This window comes from Ranitomeya variabilis, chromosome 1 (assembly GCF_051348905.1).
Source record: "Ranitomeya variabilis isolate aRanVar5 chromosome 1, aRanVar5.hap1, whole genome shotgun sequence".
In the NCBI taxonomy this organism is placed as follows: Eukaryota; Metazoa; Chordata; class Amphibia; order Anura; family Dendrobatidae; genus Ranitomeya; species Ranitomeya variabilis.
The window spans coordinates 970,513,983-970,536,155 of NC_135232.1; the positions used below are offsets into that span (position 1 = coordinate 970,513,983).

The 22,173-nt window shown below is 45.0% G+C and overlaps 1 protein-coding gene across 7 annotated transcripts in view; it reads left to right on the forward strand.

Moving 5' to 3' along the window:
• TRIM2 (tripartite motif containing 2) overlaps positions 1-22,173 on the forward strand; it is a 141,164-nt gene that overhangs the window by 111,752 nt on the left and 7,239 nt on the right. For all 7 annotated transcript variants that reach the window (XM_077279340.1, XM_077279342.1, XM_077279349.1 and 4 more), the window contains 5 exons: positions 7,067-7,218; positions 7,533-7,713; positions 9,743-10,466; positions 13,877-13,980; positions 18,695-18,862. In XM_077279340.1, the coding sequence (XP_077135455.1) occupies positions 7,067-7,218; positions 7,533-7,713; positions 9,743-10,466; positions 13,877-13,980; positions 18,695-18,862 (1,329 nt within the window). The remainder of the gene's footprint in view (positions 1-7,066; positions 7,219-7,532; positions 7,714-9,742; positions 10,467-13,876; positions 13,981-18,694; positions 18,863-22,173) is intronic.

Below are 22,173 nucleotides of genomic sequence, written 5' to 3' on the forward strand. Positions count from 1 at the left end.
CGGAGTGCAGGCGGCAGGGCCGGGTATTAACATGCGAGACTCAGCCGTCTTTCTCGCATGTGTGATCCCGGTGTAACAGGCCAAAGTAACCCCGTCCCAGATTAACCCCGGGTATAATTTGGCCTAGGCCAGAGTATACCCCGGGGTATAAACTGGCCTAGGCCAAACTATACCCAGGCATAAAATGGCCTAGGCCAAACTATACCCCGGGGTGTAAAATAGCCTAGGCCAAACTATACCCCTCCAGGCCACATTATACCCCCCAGGGTTAAAGTGGCCTAGGCTACATTTAACCCTGGGTATATTTTGGCCTAGGCCAAACTATACCTAAGGATGTAAAACAGCCTAGGCCAAACTATAACAGGCCACACTATACCCTCAGGCCAGACTATAGCCTTTTACTGGTTGCTATGGGATTTTACATGGCCACTTTATCCTAGCAACGCCCTGGATACGGTTGGAAAAGGGGTTTATCTACCTTGGGGGGCACCCTCACAGCACTGCGGGGAAGCCGGGGAACCCTTTTACTGGTTGCTATGGGATTTTACATGACCAATTTATCCTAGCAACGCCTTGTATACGCTTGGAAAAGGGGTTAATCTACCTTGGGGGCACCCTCACAGCACTGCGGGGTGGGTGGGGATCCCTTTTACTGGTTGCTATGGGATTTTACATGGCCACTTTATCCTAGCAACGCCCTGGATACGGTTGGAAAAGGGGTTTATCTACCTTGGGGGCACCCTCACAGCACTGCGGGGAAGCCGGGGAACCCTTTTACTGGTTGCTATGGGATTTTACATGACCAATTTATCCTAGCAACGCCTTGTATACGCTTGGAAAAGGGGTTAATCTACCTTGGAGGACACCCTCACAGCACTGCGGGGTGGGTGGGGATCCCTTTTACTGGTTGCTATGGGATTTTACATGGCCACTTTATCCTAGCAACGCCCTGGATACGGTTGGAAAAGGGGTTTATCTACCTTGGGGGCACCCTCACAGCACTGCGGGGAAGCCGGGGAACCCTTTTACTGGTTGCTATGGGATTTTACATGACCAATTTATCCTAGCAACGCCTTGTATACGCTTGGAAAAGGGGTTAATCTACCTTGGAGGACACCCTCACAGCACTGCGGGGTGGGTGGGGATCCCTTTTACTGGTTGCTATGGGATTTTACATGGCCACTTTATCCTAGCAACGCCCTGGATACGGTTGGAAAAGGGGTTTATCTACCTTGGGGGCACCCTCACAGCACTGCGGGGAAGCCGGGGAACCCTTTTACTGGTTGCTATGGGATTTTACATGACCAATTTATCCTAGCAACGCCTTGTATACGCTTGGAAAAGGGGTTAATCTACCTTGGAGGACACCCTCACAGCACTGCGGGGTGGGTGGGGATCCCTTTTACTGGTTGCTATGGGATTTTACATGGCCACTTTATCCTAGCAACGCCCTGGATACGGTTGGAAAAGGGGTTTATCTACCTTGGGGGCACCCTCACAGCACTGCGGGGAAGCCGGGGAACCCTTTTACTGGTTGCTATGGGATTTTACATGGCCACTTTATCCTAGCAACGCCTTGGATACGCTTGGAAAAGGGGCTTATCTACCTTGGGGGCACTGTCGCAGCATTGCATGGAGGCTGGGGAACTCTTTTCCTGGTTGCTAAGCGATTTCAAATGATCAATCTAAGGTACTTACACCATGTAAAACCCTATAGCAAGCAGGGTGCCCCCAAGGTAGATAAACCCCTTTTCCAAGCATATACAAGGCATTGCTAGGATAAAGTGGTCATGTAAAATCCCATAGCAACCAGTAAAAGGGTTCCTCGGTGTAACAGGCCAAAGTAACCCTGTCCCAGATTAACCCCGGGTATAATTTGGTCTATGCCAGAGTATACCCGGGCATAAACTGGCCTAGGCCAAACTATACCCCGGGGTGTAAAATAGCCTAGGCCAAACTATACCCCTCCAGGCCAGATTATGTAACTAATCTGGGGTTAAAGTTGCCTAGCCCAATTTATACCTCTCAGCTCATATTATACCCCAATGAAATCATTTGCATTGAGTGATATACACAAGAATTACTTAATGCTTCAACATTTTATTGAGAAACCAAACTGACAATTCTTAAAGAGTACCTCCCACTATACAAAACTTTTGCCCATGGCAAAAGTAGTTGTAAAGGGGGGTATTTGTAATGCATATGCATTACAAATACCCCCCCATTTTATAGTTACCTTAGGGGGGCTGCCCGATTACCCCCCCTCGCTAACCGCCGCTGCCCGTCTCCTGGTAGACGGGGTCCCCCTCCTGCCGCTAGGTGGCGCTGCCTCTCCATGCGCCGACGTCACAGCCAGGCGCCATAGAGGAGAGCGGCACCTGGCTAGTGCCGTTGGAGCTTGTAGAAGCAGAGCCAGCACCACCTAGCGGTGGGAGGGGGGGCAATAATTTCTCATTAGCTATAAGTCACTTATCATGCAATGCAATTATCTGGGGCAACAAATCGCCCAACAGTCATTCTGTGTATTATGACATTTAGTCTAGCATGTCCTTGCTACCAAATTAACGTTTAAAGCTAAACACTGATAACAACATTGAAATGATCGTGCTTATTTTCAAGATACAGTGCATGTTCAGTTGTTGACTGCAGATTGAAGCTTGCAGGATATGTCAACCAATCCATGGAGTCACCGACGTTTGTGTAGATTATTATGTCGCAACTCAACAGATTCGCCGTGGTCATGATCTCTGCATCAGTTGCCCAGACTCCATCACGAGAGATTCCAGAGATGTTCACATATTCATTCACATTTTGGTTCAAGTAGTCCTGTAGTTTTTTTGTCAAGTCAGTTTTCATATGGTGGATGACTTTATCTCTGAGAAGGGAATGGTTGTCCTCTGTTCCTGTCAAGATGTAGCTGATGGCCCGGAAGAAGCAGTTTCCATCACCTTTGGTTTTATATGTACGCCGTGGTTGTTCAAGGTCTCGTCTGCATCCACAGTATACAACCTTACTAAACGTAAGGCCAAGAGTGGTGCTAAGATACTTCCTTCTTGAACTTGGTAGTAGGTTGAAAGCCTTAGTTTGCTTATTTTTCTGTGTGGCAGAGTCACTGGAATAATCATCATCGGATGGTGGAGAAGCCTCTTTATCCTGGTAAATCTTTAGGTTGCTGGTGTGGTATGTGTTGCTTAATATCTTGCCAGTTTTGTTGTTCTTAAGTTTTACTCGTCCCTTGGTCAAGGATTCCACAACTAAATAAGGTCCAATCCAGCGTGGTTCCATCTTTGAACCTATGCGTTGAATACGGCGCTGATTCTTGATATAAACTATGGTACCAGCAGTGATTTCTTTGTTGCTTTTGTGTCGGCGATCAAAGGCACACTTCTGGTGTTCTTGAGCAGAGTGGATGTTGGTACTGACGTCTGAGTGCAGCTTTTTAAGAATGCTTGACAGTGTATTTAGCACATCAGGGGTGGCATGATCTGAAATGGGCATGGGATCCACCGTATCATCTTTTGAGGGATTAAGGTCCATGGGAAGCTTGGCCTTCCGTCCATACATGACCTCAAATGGAGTAACCTTGGTTGAAGCATGCACAGATGTGTGATAGGCAAACAGAACACCAGGGATGAATTGATCCCAGTTGTTTCCTTGGTCATTGACAAGCTTACTAAGAGCTTCTTTAAGTGTCCGATTATCACGTTCCCGCTGGCCATTTGTTTGTGGGTGGTATGCAGATGAAATACGGTGATCTGTTTGAAAATGTTCCATCAGGTTGTCAATGATCGAGTTTACAAACTCTCGTCCCTGGTCGCTAATCAGAGTCTCCATACAGCCAAGGCGACAGATAACGGAGTACAAAAAATTTGCCACTGACTTGGCACTCTTATCTGGGACAGCTGTTGCTTCAGTCCATTTGGAGAAATGATCAGTGGCAGCAACTATATATTTGTTGCCATTTGATGTTTCCTGAAGAGGGCCAATCATATCAATCCCAACTAAGCTCCATACTTTTCCAGGCACTGATATACTGTTGAGTGGTGGAGCTTCCTTTGTGATTTTGGGATTTATAACAAAACATTTTTGACAGGCTTTCACATACTGGTGAACGTCATTTTTCATTCCCTTCCAGTAAAACCGGTCAGAGATTTTGGCTAAAGTTTTATCTCTGCCAAAATGGCCCCCAGATATTGGGTTGTCATGACAGGCCTTCAGGATATTTGGCAGTCGACTTTTAGTAAGAACCTCCTTTTCCCTATGATAAACAATTCCTCCTTGGGCTCGATATGGCTTTGCTGTTTGTCTAAACTGGGACTTGGCATTTGCACGTTTCTCAGGAGGTAGATCGTAGGTATACTGAGGGTACCTTTGTTCTGTTGCAGTGTAGAATCTCAAAAGCTGGTCATACAATTGATCTTCCATGGTTGTCAAAATTGGAAAAGATTTGGTGTCATAGAGAGCAGAGAGGTGTCATAGAGAACATACAAAACAAGTTATCATTAACTATGCACTGACAGGACAGCGCCATCTACTGTCAGTTCAGATCTGCACACTTTTCAACAAATAAGCAATAGGGTGAGAAAAACAGTGAAGTGATAACATTATGGCCTAGAGAAATACTATAAAAACTATTTTATACCCCCTGGTATAAAGTTTATCCCCCGGGGGTATACTATGGCCTAAGTCAGCTTTTGAATTTTTGTGCTGTTTCCTTCCTCAGTAAAAGGGTTCCCCGGCTTCCCCGCAGTGCTGCGAGGGTGCCCCCATGGTAGATAAACCCATTTTTTAAGCGTATCCAAGGCGTTGCTAGGATAGAATGGCCATGTAAAATCCCATAGCAACCAGTAAAAGGGTTCCCCACCCACCCCGCAGTGCTGTGAGGGTGCCCCCAAGGTAGATTAACCCCTTTTCCAAGCGTATACAAGGCGTTGCTAGGATAAATTGGTCATGTAAAATCCCATAGCAACCAGTAAAAGGGTTCCCCGGCTTCCCCACAGTGCTGCAAGGGTGCCCCCAAGGTAGATAAACCCCTTTTCCAAGCGTATACAAGCCGTTGCTAGGATAAAGTGGTCATGTAAAATCCCATAGCAACCACCTAAGGGGTTAACCACCTATCCTTAAGTGCTGCGAGAGTGCCCCCAAGGTAGATAAACCCCTTTTTCAAGCGTATTCAAGGCGTTGCTAGGATAGAGTGATCATGTAAAATCCCATAGCAACCAGTAAAAGGTTTCCCCACCCACCCGCAGTGCTGCAATGGTGCCCCCAAGATAGATAAACCCCTTTTCCAAGCGTATCCAAGGTGTTGCTAGGATAGAGTGATCATGCTATATCCCATAGCAACCAGTAAAGGGGTTCCCCACCCACCCCTCAGTGCTCGTCAGTGCCCCCTAGGTATACAAAGCCCTTTTCCAAGCATATCCAAGGCGCCAAGACAACGAGCTGGCACGAGCAGGGCTGAAGATTTCATGTCACATGTGACTATAGGGAGGGGGTGGGGCTTAGAAAGGGAGATCCCTGGCGTCACCAGAGGTGGAGGAGCTTGAAAAGGAGCAGTGCCCGATGGGAGGGGGAGCTGTGACCTAGAAGAATGAGCAGCTTTCCCTCAGCTTACCCTGGGGGGTATAATCTGGCCTGGAGGGGTATACTTTGGCCTAGGCTATTTTATACCCCGGGGTATAGTTTGGCCTAGGCCAAAGTATACCCGGGGTATAATCTAGCCTAGGCCACTTTAACCCCGGGTATAGTCTGGCCTGGGGGTATAATCTGGCCTGTTACACCGGCCTTAGGCTATGTGCACACGTCAGGATTATTTGCAGAAATTTCCTGAACAAAACCGGACTTTTTCCGCAGGAAATCCACATGCGTTTTTCTCGTGTTTTTTGGTGCGGATTTTTCACGTTTTTTTCCGGAGCTTCCCAATGCATTAAATAGTGGGAAATCCGCGAATAATCCACAAAATTAATGAACATGCTGCGTTTTTTTCCGCGATACGTTTTATTCGCGGAAAAAGCGCAACATATGCACAAAAATTGCGGATTGCATTCTATTTTAATAGGATGCTTAATGGATGCGTTTTTATAGCGAAAAAAAAAAACGCGACAAATCTGGAACGTGTGCATGCATCCTAAAGGTAATGTTTAATCAGAAAATGACCTATTGGACATTTTAAATCAGGTTTTATTTTAAGTGTGTGTAGGATATATGTAATTTTTTTTCAAAAATATTGTAAGCAATTGGTAATCACAATCCATATTTAAAAAAATAAATAAATAAAATAATTGACATTGTTGCACTTCTCTTTGGGGGTATTTGAGACCCACTTTATCATCACAGACAGGATAATAATGATAGATAACGTTTTTATACACCACTGATAACAAAGGATTAGTAATGAGCCATCGTGCTTGGATAACGTGTTATCTGACCATCGAACATCCGTGAGACATTCAGCTGCGGCGACTCCCAACATATTTTTCAAACATGCCAAAGACACTGTTAGCACCCGAGCATGATTGGATAACACCTTAGCCGAGCACGTTCGCTCATCACTACAAAGGATCCGCCATTTGTAAAATGTAATGTCACAGTTGACCCTTCTCCCCCTCTATTGCACACGCTCATTAGATGCTTCAGTACACAAATGGGGTCTATTGCTGTTAATATACATGTGAATTTTCTGAAAGAACAGATGTCGGAGTGTAAAGAAAAAACCCAGTGGCCAGTTTGAAAATTTGTATTTAATTTTCCCTTGATTCCTGCTGGCTGTTGTATATTTACAATAATAATGGACTTGTGCTGAAAAATAATCAGATAACATAAGAATGTTTAGCGAGATTGTCGATGATTAGAGACACATGGCTGCCACACTTGTTCATAAGCTTTGTATGTCATTGGAAATTCCTCTCCATAGACCTAAACCACCAAGCTTTGGATAGGTGGGGCACAATTTTGGGGAGAAAGCTGCCATGTTTTTCTAATCCTTTAACCATTGCCATTGTTGTTTTATCTATTTTAGGGTTAAGAATAGTAAATAATTTTCAGTTTTTTGTTTTGTTTGCTGCAGGTTATGGAATTTTACTGCCAGTCATGTGAGACTGCGATGTGCCAGGACTGTACTGGAGGGGAGCACGCCGAGCACCCCACCGTGCCCCTCAAAGATGTGGTGGAGCAACATAAGGCAGCACTACAGGCTCAGCTGGATGCCGTCAAGAAGAGGTATGGGTTTCTTTCGGAGTAGGCCTGCTTTTTCATATAGTGCTCGCAGCATGATGTGATTAATGGGGGGTCTTGGTTCTCAGCCACAAATAAATGCATTTCTTACCAAAAGAAATTCCCATTACATTGTAAATAATTGGATGTAATTCACAATATAACTCCGTCACTGCCATTGTAGAGCATGGCTGTACAAGAGAGGGGACAAGCATACGTCTTTGGAATACTTGCTTCTCCACGGCCGGCTTGTATGTATTGGTTACAAGATATGTATATCTCTCCATTTTTTTTTATTGCATTTCTTTCCATGATTTCAGATTACCAGAAATAGACTCGGCATTACAGGTTGTATCCGAGATCATCAATCAGCTCGCAGCACAGAAGTCCAGCATAGTGGAGGAAATTCACTCCACCTTCGAGGACTTGCAGAAAACACTAAATGTTCGGAAGAGCGTCTTACTTATGGAACTAGAAGTGAACTATGGGCTGAAGCATAAGGCATGTTACTCATTTTAGTGAAAAAATAAAGTTGTATGAGTGTAACATCCGTTAAAAGGCTTGTCCCGCTCTTCTCGCTTTTGCGGGTGCTACTGACCTGTCTGGTGGCCACTTTCCAGGTCTTGAGCCAACCAGCATTTGCATCTTGCATGCGTCCTGTTCTAATTAAAAGGACAGATGAGATGCCTGCTGGCCATGCTTACGACCTGGCAAACCTCTAACAGATGCCATGTGAGTAGAGTCTGCAGCGCCCCAGAGTCCTGGTCGTTGCAGTGCTGTGGCTTCGCCGCTAAGGGGAGCCATGGTACGTTCGATGGCACCGAAGGAGTTCCTCCAATCAGGTATCACAGACACCAATATGTTTCACAGCTGGGCCTCCGGGGGGAGCTAAGGGTGCTATTCATTAGGCCACTCCCCACCATAGTGGGTAAACTGGGGGTCAGGCAGGAAGTTAGAAGAGAACGCTGACGGGATTGAACGGAGCAACACCCTGTGGCAGGGGGTGTTGTGAAGGGAGAGACTGTAGGGTCTCTGCCAGGGGTGGGATCCTGGCAGAGGCTTGGCATTGAAAGAACGTAACGGGTCCGCGCAGGCTCCTGGAAGCGGCGGGACTCAGGAGGGGACTAGAGGCGAGATAGATTGTGCTGAGTGAGAAACGAGATCAAGCAGAAGGAGAATACCAGCAGGGGTTTTGTTGAAAGAGGCAGCACCCTGCTGAGGCGCAATACCGGTGGCCGGAACGCCGAGGGAGTGGATTAGAATACAGCTTCAAGCCATACTCCAAACAGCGGCAGGACAGTCGGTCTCAGGCGGGCTGTCTACCACATATCACCTATGAAGTCTTGGGGGGGCAATTGCGGGAGAGGGGCGACTCTAGGGTCCCGGAAGAACTCCAGGCCTACCTGACAAACGGGTGCCATTCCAACCTGAATACAGGGAAGGGGTGGATTACAGAGGAACATCAAATCGAGTTGTGAGGGAACTTAAGAAACAGACACAACCGTTGTGGGGTTACTTTCCGTGAGCACAGCAGGGAAGGACTACAACACATAGCGCTAGAAGGAAGGCACAGATTTCCACCTGAGAGGAGAACTCTGGAGGTGCCATTGGACCGGCCGGACTTGCGTAGCCTGGTGAACCGTGTTCTGGACTGAGGACTCAGAGATCTCCAGTAAAGAGGTAAAGAGACTGCAACCTGGTGTCCTCGTTATTTACCGCGACTTACACCCCACAACCGCACCGCTCCATCGCTACCATTACTACCACCTATTACACTGGACGTCCCCCACTGACGGACAGGGCCACGGACCGGGTCTAGCCACCGTGACAACCCCGAGACTGAGAACTAGAGGCCCGGCTCCGGGTACCCCCTCGGCCCTGCGGCGGTGCGGGGGCGCCGCAAGTCACCCGCAGGATTACCCCTTTAAAAGCAATCTGTCAGTAGGATTTCACCCCCAATATGATTTATATGTGCATGCCTAGCTATACTTTTATATGGCCAAGTCCGTTCCTCCATTATAGAGAAATCGGGTTTTGATTTAATATGCAAATAAGGCCAAACAACTATTTGTAGGTCTGAGGCCTCTGTCACTCCAGCTCTATTCCCATACCAGCACCTTGGCCTCCTGCTTGACTGACAGCCTCTGTGTTACATGACTTCAGGCAAAGGGGCGATCTAAAATGTGTCCTTACTCCCCAATGGCAAATGTTAAGTGACATTAGTCTGACAGCAGCTCATTTTCTTCTCTCCACTAAAATAACATTGGTCAGGCTGTACTGCGCGTGCATGTGTATAGAGAGGGTGGGAATGGGCTTCAGCTGATGACCTATTGAGCTGTTTGGCTATTAGGAGTGTTCGCCCAACTTTATTTTGTCCACATTTCTAAGCTTTGTATATAATATGAAACTCTTGGTGTGTGAAGAGTCTTATCTAGTAGCGGCCAGTCTCCTGTAAGAGTGTGCATGTGTAGTGATGGGTGTTTCTTACTAGTCAAATAATTAACTTCTGCATTCTGTACTTTGGTCTTAGGTCCTCCAGGCCCAGCTAGACACGTTAATTGAAGGGCAGGATAGTATTAAGAGTTGTAGTACTTTTACAGCACAAGCACTTAACCATGGGACGGAGACGGAGGTCTTACTAGTGAAGAAACAGATGAGCGACAAGCTAAATGAATTGGCGGAGCAGGTTTTCCCATTGCATCCTCATGAGAACGACCAACTGGACTTCATTGTGGAAACTGAAGGGCTGAAAAAGTCTATTCACAATCTTGGCACTATACTGACCACAAACGCTGTGGCTTCTGAAACGGTGGCCACCGGTGAAGGTCTGAGACAGAGTGTGGTGGGTCAGCCTATGTCTGTTACCATCACTACAAAGGACAAGGACGGTGAGCTGTGCAAGACTGGGAGTGCCTATATCTCAGCGGAGCTCTTCACGCCCGATGGCAGTGTCACGGATGGGGAGATTCTAGACAACAAAAATGGCACCTATGAATATCTGTTTACAATTCCAAAGGAAGGTGACTTTACTCTGTCTCTGAGGCTTTACGATCAGCATATTAAAGGCAGCCCCTTTAAGCTGAAGGTGGTGAAGTCGGCCGACGTGTCCCCCACAACAGAGGGGGTGAAGAGGAGAGTGAAGTCTCCGGGCAGTGGCCACGTCAAACAGAAGGCAGTGAAGAGGCCAGCGAGTATGTACAGCACAGGGAAGAGGAAAGAAAACCCTATAGAGGATGACTTAATATTTAGAGTAGGTAAGTGACACGGGCTCTAGAGGGAATCGCATTTAAGTATTTATTTACCTTGCTGCAGTGAAGGGTGTCCCGAAAAATGTAGAATGATAGAACTGAATTATACGGCTTGGCCGAGAATGCAACCACCAAAGCAAAATCTACAGATAAAGCCCCCAGCTCTTCTACCCCGTGTGCGCCTTTGCTTACATGTCGGGCTTCTATAAGACTATGCCGCTATTTAATTATGTTTACAAGCATGAGCTATCATAGTACTGCAGGTTTTAATAAAAAAAAAATGTTACTGCAAAAAAAGTAAAGTTTAAATCTGATGATCACCTGATCCACCACAAACAAATGTAAAGGTAGAATAGTGTATTTGGGCTGATTTTAGACCGCATGTAAGATGTAATGCTCAGTTCTCTAATTTCTAGTTAATTCTGCAGAGTGGTTCATTTAAATAGAGGAATCTTTCAGCAGGTTTTTGCTATATAATCTGAGAGCAACATGATGTAGGAGCAGAGACCCTGAGTAGTGATGTGCTACTTGCTGAGCAGTGTTTTGCCTCTATATAACCAGTGTTTTATCAGCAGGAGATTATCACCACAGAACAAGCTGCCTTGTAGTCCATCCAAGCCTGCACTACTGATTAGCAGATTTCTGTCACTCTGCAATGTACACAGAAAGCTGACAATCAGTTATACGTGGCTAAACAGAGCTCTGTTAAATCTGCAAGAGAAAAAACTAACTATTATAACTGCATCACCCAGTAAGCAAAGTATTGTATCACTGGAATCATGGTCTCCGTCCCTGCATCATGCTTATTTCAGATTACATAACAAAACCTCCTGATTCCATTTGGGGTTTGTTGGCATTCATCAGTTGGGCAGAGGTCTGGACTGTGACTTGGCCATTGCCACACCTTGATTCTGTCATCCTGATGTAGGTTTGCTGGTGTGCTTGGGATCCATGTCATGTTACACGACCCAGTGTCAGTCAAGTTTTAGCTTTTGGTTAGATAGCCTCACATATGTTGCTGGAATACTATAATATACAGAGGAGTTCATAGTTGACTCAATTGCCCAAGTCCTGTGTCTGCAAAACGGGCCCAAATCATCACCCCCTCCACGACCGACCTTGACAATTACCGTACTATGAAACATTTGTAATAATACACTGAGTTTTATCTTTGCCCTGCACAAACATTTTCCATTGTAGCCAGACATCTCCATTTCTGTCTCTTCTGTCCAAATGACCTTGTTCCAGAAGTCTTGTGGATTGTTGATATACAACTTTATAAATGTTTTCCTTGCTGTCATGTTCTTTTTTGGAAAGAAGGGTCTTTCTGCCGACATTTCGAAACAAGCCATAGTTGTTCAGTTTATTTAACTGTACTGTAATGAACTTGAACATTTAACTTGCTAACTGAGGCCTTTAGAGTCAAGCTTTAGCTCTTTGGTTTTTTCAGTTTCTCTGAGCGTTGCATGGTCATCCACTCCTGGAAAAATTGGCAATTGTGTTGATGTTTTCCACTTATGCTTATGTATCCTCTTTCTGACTGTAGAATGATGGATTCCAATTTTTTTAATTTTTTTTTGCCAAACCCTTATAACCCATCTCAGACTAATGAGCCGCAACCATTGTTTCTCTGAGATCATTGCTGATGTCTTTCCTCTTTGGAATTGTGTTATCATACATCGGAATGCCCCAGACAAGCAACTGCCCAAACGTCTTCTGTTATAGAAGTGGTCACACTTGCTGAAGAACAAGTTAATCCAGCGCATTTGATTAGCAGTGCCTGGCTGCTACTTAATATCTTCATTTCCTTAGTAACAGTGTACTTACTGTTTCACACAACTTCTGCATTTCGGCTTAGTTTTTGCAAATTGTCTCTTCAGAGAGGAAGAGGACTAGAACTCTAGTGCCACCTATTGGAAGTAGCAACAATCCTAACAGTCAGTGTCGACCCTTTAACGAGCCTTGTCACATGACTTAGGATAAAAGCCATATCAGAATCTCAGTATGCAGACACTGTGTTTGGGGTACTGCCCCTCGTCAGTGCAAAGCGGAGACCTGGTTTGGCTGAGTCAGAGGCGTCTGACCGATATCCAAGCCAAACCAGATCTCCACTTTGCACTGATGAGGGGCAGTACCCCGAAACAGTGTCTGCAAATTGAGATTTTGGTTTTGGCTTTTATCCTACGTCATGTGACAAGGCTCGTTAAAGGGTCGACATTGACTGTTAGGATTGCTACTTCCGATAGGTGTCACTACAGGTCTAGTCCTCTTCCTCTCTGAAGAGACAATTTGCATATTTCCCAGAGGAGCATTGTGGCTTTAAGTCTCCTCATCTCGGCATGCTTAGCATGTCACTCTCTGCAAGGAGAAACGATGCTTCTTGGATATCGGTTTAGTTTTTGATGGCATAATATAATTTGTCATGTGTTTTTTGAATGCTAAGGTTATTTAAGTACTTTTAACACCTTCTAAGGACCAGATGTTTGTGTTTATATGTAAATATATTATTACACACGCAGTAATGTGAACGTGTTTGCCCCCTTCCTGAGTTCCTATTTTTCTGCATGTTTGTCACAGTTTTTAAATTTCTTTGGTGATCTGAAACCTTTAATATTAGACAAGGATAACACAAGTAAACACAAAATGCAGTTTTTAAATGAAGGTCTTTGTTATCCCCCTCTACTTCTCCTAGCTCAGGCCTCATCTGGAATACTGTGTCCAGTTCTGGGCACCACATTTTAAAAAAGACATTGAAAAACTGAAGCTACCAGGATGGTGAGCAGACTGCAAACTGTCCAACGAGGAACGGTTAAAGGATCTGGGAATGTTTTTGGCTTAGAGGAAACTTAATAGCGGTCTACAAATATCTGAAGGGCTGTCAGTGTAGAGGAATCATCGTTATTCTTATTTGCACATGGAAACACAAGAAGCAATGAGATGAAGCTGAAAGAGAGAAGATACAGATTAGATATTAGAAAAAAACCTTTCTGACAGTTAGGGTGATCAATGAGTGGAACAGGCTGCCACGAGAGGTGGTGAGTTCTCCTTCAATGGAAGTCTTCAAACAGAGGCTGGACAGACAACTGTCTGAGATGGTTCAGTGACTCCTGCTTTGAGCAGGGGGTTGGACCAGATGACCCAGGACGTCCCTTCCAACTCTATCATTCTATGATTCTATGCTTATTAAGGGAAAAATAAATCCAAGGGCCCTGTGTGAAAGAGATTTTTTTTTTTTTTTTTTCTTTTTATCTTCTGTACAGCAATATAACTTTTCATAAGTGGCTCATTTGCATAGCCTCTCCTACAGTTGTTTGTTGCCTTTCACTTTTAAATGTGTATAGAGTAGAGAAAATTAATTGTAATAAAAAGCTCTTACAATTACTTTACCATATTTTTGTTTTCTCCATCACTTTTAGGTACAAAAGGGAGAAATAAGGGTGAATTTACTAATCTTCAAGGGGTAGCTGCATCCACCAATGGCAAGATATTGATTGCGGATAGCAACAACCAATGTGTTCAGGTGTGCTTTTTATTATTTTTTAAAGCAAGAACTCTGCATTCCTATGTTATCTCGTAGTTGCGCACACTTTAGCTTTTCCTCATTGTTATCTACAAGTCCAAAGTATTGACTGGAGCAAAATGTGAATTTTTCTCCCAGCTTTTAGCTCCAGGTAGAGCTTCGTATTCGCTAATCTTTCCGCAGTGATGTAGGTTACTTTCAATGAGGGAGCTAACATGTGGATGGAAGGGAGGACAGGTGGGGGAAAAAAAGCTGTATGCTGCCCATACACATGAAATATATAGCCAGATCCAGCTAAACATGGATTAATTGGGTTCTCCAGTACTTTTATATTGATGATCTGCCATTAGGATCAGTGGGGTCCGATGCTCAGCACCCCCACAGACCAGCTGATATGAGTTCTGGTGCCCAGATGTAAGCAATGTATGGAGTGAGATACCACGGCTCTGTAGATTGTGTAGTGGCCGCTGCAGATTAGTTTCTACAGCATTGATCTGCAGTACCCAGCAGCAGACACTACAGTGAACGGAGCTGGGGTGTTCTGTGCACTGTTATCATCCATCCATCACCAGAGTTAGTAACTGCTTATGGGGGTGGGGGTGCTGGGTGTCAGAATTCTACCTATTTTATTAATTAATTACGGTACCTGTCCTATACATCATCAATGTAAAAGTACTGGAAATCCACTTTAACTGAGATCTGTAGGCAGCGCTATAGATGTTTCATGGGGTATTCTCATCGTAGAGGTTTATGGCAAATCACATGATATGCCGTAAATGTCTGACAGATGCAGGGCTGCACCCCTCCATTCACAGCGGACTGCGGTTAGAGACCCCTATTCTAGAGGTAGATGAGGGTCTAAAGCATCCAAAATGCCTGATTTTAATTCCCTGCTACATCGTCTTTGGGGGGAGTAAGGTGGTCTCCGTGCAGGGGCGGTCGGTGTGATATTGCTGTGTTTAACAGACATTACTCCGTGGAGGTACACGTTAGATGGTGGGCCGATCCCACTGACACTATGGGGTATGGGAGCCTCCAGTGTCCATGCACAGCAGTGGTAGAACCAGGAGCTGTGTGATATTGATTCTACAGGAGAAAACCATCATACTAGTCTTTTCATTGCTCTCAGCTCCAGTCCAGCGCTGATTTATGGGCTGAATGTCGCGCTGTTTGCTCATTATTGCAGATGTGGCTCCACTGTTATACCGCAGGATAGGAACTCATTGCAGATTCTGATCTCAGCAGAGGGTGGACATTTCCACTGTTTATTTGCCTGTGGACATTGTAGGAACGATTTGGATTTCACTGCATACATCATTGTAGTGCAGTAGTTTCTGTGGATTGTTGCTTTTACCTTGAATATATCTTATACATTTACACTATTATTTATGTAGAAGTGCACATATGGAGAAATCATGTATAACTTTGACTCACCGGATGGCAATATACAAAGAACGGCTCATTCAGACTTTAGTTTTAGGGCAAGTGCAGGCGAGCGTGTATCCTCCCATCTGAGAGGATCAGGTAAATTATGCAAATGACATTGGGATCAAGCTCTGATCAGAGTACGATCATGGTGTGACCCCATTCTCTTGGATGAGAAGACAGAATGGAAAAAATATTTTTTTTCTCCCATCAGTGTGTGGAAATCAGACTGCACTCTGATGCCATCAGCGTGCAGTCCTATGGTTTCCACAGACTCATCAACTTGCAAAGCCGAGTATGATCCAAATATCAGATCAAACTTGGTCATACAGCGATCCTTTTTTTTTCTTTTTTCACAGACCCTTTCTGTGCAAGATAAATATCGGACATATGCACGGCCCCATTGACTAACAGTGGTCCGAGTGCAATCCAATGTTTTGTAGCATGACACACAGAACGAAGATACGCTCCTCTGCACTAGCCCTTACTTGTATAAGTTCCATCCATGTTTTTTCTGATGGAACAAATGCCTTTTTATAGTCTACAGCTGTTTACATGTCCGTGTATTTTTTGTATAACGAGTGGTCCACAAAAAGTCCCATTTTCATTATCGTCACTGATCAAACTCTCCAATGTAAGCCTAGGCGTCCATGAAAATATCGGACAGCACTCTGACATCCTTGTGCTGTCTGTTTTGCACACACTGATAGATGTTTGTAAAACCTCCAATATTATTATTATTTTTTTTTTTTATGAGCAAAACTGATTTGACACATTCACTAATGTAGCTGGAGGTTTCTTGTTAAACCGGCAACGTTTACTGATCATCCTCACATGCCCTTACACTGTACATCTCGTACCTCCTCATTACCTCTTCAGCCATATCCGTGCACGCAGAGGGGTATCTAGGGTTTCTGGCACCCGGGGCAAGAATTCAGTTTGGCGCCCCCCCCCCCCCCCAGAACGTATGCGATTTGCACACTTAGCCATGCACCAACAAGCTCCTCTCCCTAATGCTCTCAATGTTCAGTGAAAAACTGAGAGAAGCAGAAGAGAAGCTCGTTGGCACAGGACCATACGTATGAAAATCACAGATGTGTCCATGTGACGACTGGAACCTGCAGAGCTGAATCCTGACATCGCAGCTTCTGAATTCTCACAACTAATGCACTGCACACTTTTAGGATTCTCCTTTGCCGGTGGACGGTCATGTCAGCACAAGCATGTGATTTGTATACCTCTGACGACATTCAGACTAGACGTGCCCGGCCTCGCTCAGTTCATTTTCATTGACTGAGGCTACACATGTCTAGTCAGCATGTGACCACATGTACGTAAATCACCAGCACGAGAGAATCCTGACAGTGTGCAGGGCGCGCTGTGAGAACTCAGAAGTCTGCAGTCACAAAGAATGACTGCAGACTCCTCACAAACCTGGACATCCCCTTTAATGCTCCTAACATAAATAAAAACATGAGAATTAGTATCACAAATAACATTTACATCCCGGTACCTTATAGTTGACGTCGTCTCTGGAGTCGTTCTTCTTTTCTTCATCTTGTCCAGACCCCATGATGCGTTTTCTCATCCACAGCCGTCTTCCATCTTCTCCGCTCTTTTACAGAAAATCTCCACATGACGCCCTTAAAGATACAAGTGTCATTATATTGCTCCTGAATGAAAAATTGCCCCTCACTATATTGTCTGCATAAAATATGACCCCCACACTGTCCCTCTTATGGTACATGCTTTTTACACGGACCTCCCCTTTTTCACACTGTCCTCTCACACGGTGTCCCCCCTATAGGGCCCAGTATTTATACTGTACTCTCTCATCAAACTCTCCCTCCTTGGTATACTGTCCCCTCTTGGCTGTGCCCTTACACTGTCCCTCCATGCTACACATGCACACATCCCAACACCCTCACTCCCCGTACTCTGTCCACATACGTTTTTCACATCGCTACCCATACTGTGTCTGCATACATTCCCCCGTTTGCTCCCCAAACTGTCTGCACCCATCACCCATACTGTTTCCTCATATATGCCCCCCATTCCCCAGTATTGTTTCCTCATACATGCCCCCCATCTCCCCCTTTGCTCTTTATTTTGTGTCCTCAAATCTCCCCCACACATTAAATCCCCCATCCCCATGACAAATCTCCCCCCACACACATTCAATCCCCCTTCTCCACTCCAATTCTCCCCATACACAATAAATCCCCCCATCTCCACTCACATTAAATATCCCCCATCCAATAATAAATCCCCCCATCTCCACTCACATTAAATCCCCCCATTTCCACTCACATTAAATATCCCCCATCCAATAATAAATCCCCCCATCTCCACTCACATTAAATATCCCCCCATCCAATAATATATCCCACCATCCCCACTCACATTAAATCCCCCCCCTGCACCTTCGGTGTCTTCAGCTCCACTGGAGCACTTACCACCGATCTGCGTCTCTGCCTCTGCCGCGCAGGTGAGTGACGTCAGCAGCGTGATCACATGACCTGATCACGCTGCTGGCGTCGCTCTGACCCGGCAGTCAGAGCTTCAATTGTACTCACATCTCAGATGTAGTACAATTGAACACTGGGAGCCGGCGCGCTGCAGCTTCTCTGTGCCGGCTGTCAGCTTGACAGTTGGCACAGAGAACAGCTGACTCCCAGTGCGGGGAGCGGCAGAATGCAGCCGCCGGGGGAGACACTGCGGACCGCTGCTTTAGGTGGCCCGACTGCGCCCCCCTGCCGGCTGCGCCCGGGGCACATGCCCCGGCTGCCCCCCCTAGATACGCCAGTGCGTGCACGATCTGTTCTTGGGATGACTTGTTGTCTGCCATCATAACCCCATTTTCTGTAAAGCTTTACCCATGTCAGACATATAGAATTGCATGAAAATCTTCAATCATTGTATCTAGGAAGTAGAAATGATGCTATGACAGGCACGTCTCAAAATGAAATATTTTTATTCAATAACGCAAAAAAAGACCCAATGAAACCAATGTGCCACAATGAGAACAACAGTCCAAGCTGAAATACTGAGCCCAGAGCCTCCATCACAGGAGAGACCAGTGACTGTCCGAGGAAAACCTCCTGGAACTGTTAGGCAAACGTGACCAACAATACAAAATGCAAGAAAATCTATGTATGTGTGTTTTGTTTGTAAATGTACAGATTCAAGGCTTAGAGCAACAGCTAACTAAGCGACTCATTGTAGTAATCGCTTTGTGTTTGGTAGAAAAGCCCCAGCAATCTCTTTTTGTGTGTTACTTGTATTGCAGATATTTTCCAATGACGGCCAGTTCAAAAGCCGCTTTGGCATTCGAGGCAGATCGCCAGGACAGCTCCAGAGGCCGACCGGAGTGGCGGTGCACCCGAGTGGTGACATCATTATTGCCGACTATGACAATAAGTGGGTCAGCATATTTTCCAGTGATGGCAAGTTCAAGGTAAACTGTCTATAGTTTTAGTAACCACATATTTATTGCACTTGTTAAAGCTTGTGGGAGCGTAATCTCATCAAGAAGTTACCGAAAGACTCTGTTCACACCTACAATTTTGAGTTCTTCTTTTCTGCACACAACCAAGACCAGTCGGACCCCATCATAACCAGTGGGGCACTTCTGCTTCAGTTTGCGTTAATTCGGAAACTGTGTGGATCTTTCTTACAACTGCGCAGCAAAATGCAGGTGTGAACAGAGCCTAAATGACACCTTTTTTTTTGTCACAATTTTGAGTTAGCAGAATGGACAAAATATAATATCTATTTATATATTAGAATGAATCGTTCCCCAAGTGATGGGAAAGCTGTCCATGCACTAAACCCCACTGTGCTGTGTATTACATGGCTTCCTTCCTAACTCATTTTATAAGAAGTGCATATGATTAGTGATGGAAGTGATGCAATGTAAAACTGCACGTTTGCATTCATAACTGTGCAAATCTATATGCGCAATTCTTTTTAAAGGGAGCCTGTCTCCTGATTTGTCCCATATGAGTTAAGGAAAGGACCTTTAAGCCCTCGTATGCTGCATTGGGATGTGCTGTATATCTGCCCCAACCTCACCCTGCAAGACTAAAAAAGACCTTTCATTATACTCTCCTATGGGGTGTTCCGGTCCAATAAGCATCTCTGGCCTGGATCGGCGCCTCCTCTTTTGCGATACCGTCCTCCTCCTCTGCTTCGTGTCCAGCATCTCCTGCGCAGGCACACATCTCTCTGACCTGGTGAGGGCACAGTAAAGTCCTGCGGTGCACATGTGCCGACGCTCTCTAAACTTTTCCTGTGCATCACAAGAAGAGAAGAGACCCGGATTCAGACCAGCGACACCCATCGGATCAGACAGCCCCGAAAAGAAGGGGTATAATAAAAGCATTTTTCCTTGTCTTGCAGGTTGGATTGGGGGCAGATATTATTTGTTATTATTATACATTTTTATAGCGCCATTTATTCCATGGCACTTTACATTATAGAATGCTGTATATGAGGACTTACAGGTACTGGCCTTGCGTCATATGTCGAGATGAGCGAATATTTCAATATTGGGTTCGGATTACAATCGCCGTATTTGCAATATTCACTGAACGCCATGAGAGTCAATGGGAGTAGAGATGGGCAAATTTGTTCGGAAATGATCATCAAACATAAAATCGGCCTGAATATGGCACATTCAGATTCGGTGATCGCTTTCCGAACATATTCGCTTATCTCTAGTCATATGGGAAAAACCTGGTGACAGGTTCCCTTTAAGCAAATATTCTTCTGCACTGTTTTAAAGCAGAACATATTCCTACATTAAGAAGTGTGCAGGCCGCCATTGTCATTAATAATAGTGTGAAGGGAACCTGTCAGGCCAGGGTTCCCCATCTAGATAAAGGCAGAGGGGGGTTATAACTAGCATCCAGATAATTTCCGTGTAGGTCGCCTTCCGCAGTGAAAGGATAAAATAACATTCTCTCACTGAGCCCTGTTCTGTTGCAGTCGATCGGACCGGGCGCAGCACTGAGCAGCTATTCTCTAATCCTGCCCATCGCTCATTTGATTGTTGGACTGCTCATCGATCATCTGAACAGTGGGCATGACCGGAGAACAGCCGTAACCCCTCGTGTAAAGTGCAGTTATTATTATGTTCTTAATTCATCAGTAGATGCTATCCATGACACGGACATGATCTGGATGCTTATTATAACCCTCCACCTAACATGTACCTGGATAGGAAATCCTAACCCCTCAGGTTCTTGTTAAACCTAATCTCAATCATTGCTTTTTTTTTGTAGATCGATCATTTATCGTGTACAACTTCTACTTTAGAATATCGGCTGGAGACTTTTTTTTTTAAAGATCATAAAAGTCTGCTTTCTTCCAGTAACAGCATTCCTCCTGCCCATAGACAAGGCCTAGTACTGCAGCGTATTCTTAGACTGGGTTCACATTGCATTCTGTGCGTCCGTTAAACGGACTACGTTACACCGCGGCATAATGCGGTGTAACGTAGTCCGTTAACGCCACCATTGAATGCAATGTCGGACGCATCGCTAGCGCACGCCCATAATGGGCGTGCGCTAGCGATGTTCCGTCATTGAGTGACGGACCCTGAGACGCGGGCTGCAGCGTTTCCGGGTCCGTCACCGCTAGCGCAGATAGAGCTAGCAGATGCTCTATCTGCACTAGCGGGCAGCCATACCGGCACTTGCATTAACAGCAGCCCGTTAACGTATGTGTTGAACGGGCTGCTGTTAACGCAATGTGAACCTGGCCTTACTTAGATGAATGGTGTAAAACCACAGTATCAGACACATCTCTAAGACAAGACTGGTATTCTTCTAATCTACAGCCCCTTAATGGTGTAAACGTAACACATATTTGGCTGTCACGCTCTGTTTCCTATGTAAGGCAATTGGTTTAATGTTGAGTCTGTGAGACCCTTGTATAGATCAATTGTGCCGATATGTCAAGAAGTCTTTAAAGGGCATCAATCTCTAGAATTTCACAACCTAAACGAAATTATTTTATAAGTTCTTATAGACCAGTCCAGCAATACTATTATGTAAAGGTCCATTTCTGGAAAATCATAGTTTTACTTGATATGTAAATGAGGCTGAGAAGCTATTTGTAGATCTGAAGCCTTTGTCACTCCAGCTCTATTCCCTGCCCAACGCTGCCTCCTCCTGCTTGTCTGACCGTGTGATGTGCGACTTCAGGCTAGGGAGCTGTGAGTCAACCAGGGAGAGGCTGGGCTGGGTGGGGAATAGAGCTGGAGTGGCAGAGGCTTCTCATGTACAGCCTCATTTGCATGTACATTCAAAAGCTGATTTCTCTGTAACGGGAGAACAGACTGGCCATGTAAATATGTTGCTGGACTTGTCTTTAGAAAAGCTACATGTTCATGTAAATAGTCCAGGGGTGAAATCCTGCTGGCTGCTTCCCTTTTAAAGGCACTGCTCTCTTATAAAGAACCGTGCTCATAACCTAGTAAGACCAAAAACCATCACAACAGAGAATATGAATATATAGATATTTATTTATTTAGTGGCAATTATCAAACCATAAAAATACAGAAATTATAAAAAAAAAATAATAATAATTTAATATATATGAATTTAATATATTTTGTGCACATATCAAATTTCATCATATGGCAGGCATCATATGTATTGTACCCATAAGGACTCTATATATGTCTCTAAAAAACACCCATGTTGCTTATCAGCAAATGGTGCTAAGGGCAAAACAACCGCTTTATAAAAAAAGTGCATACAA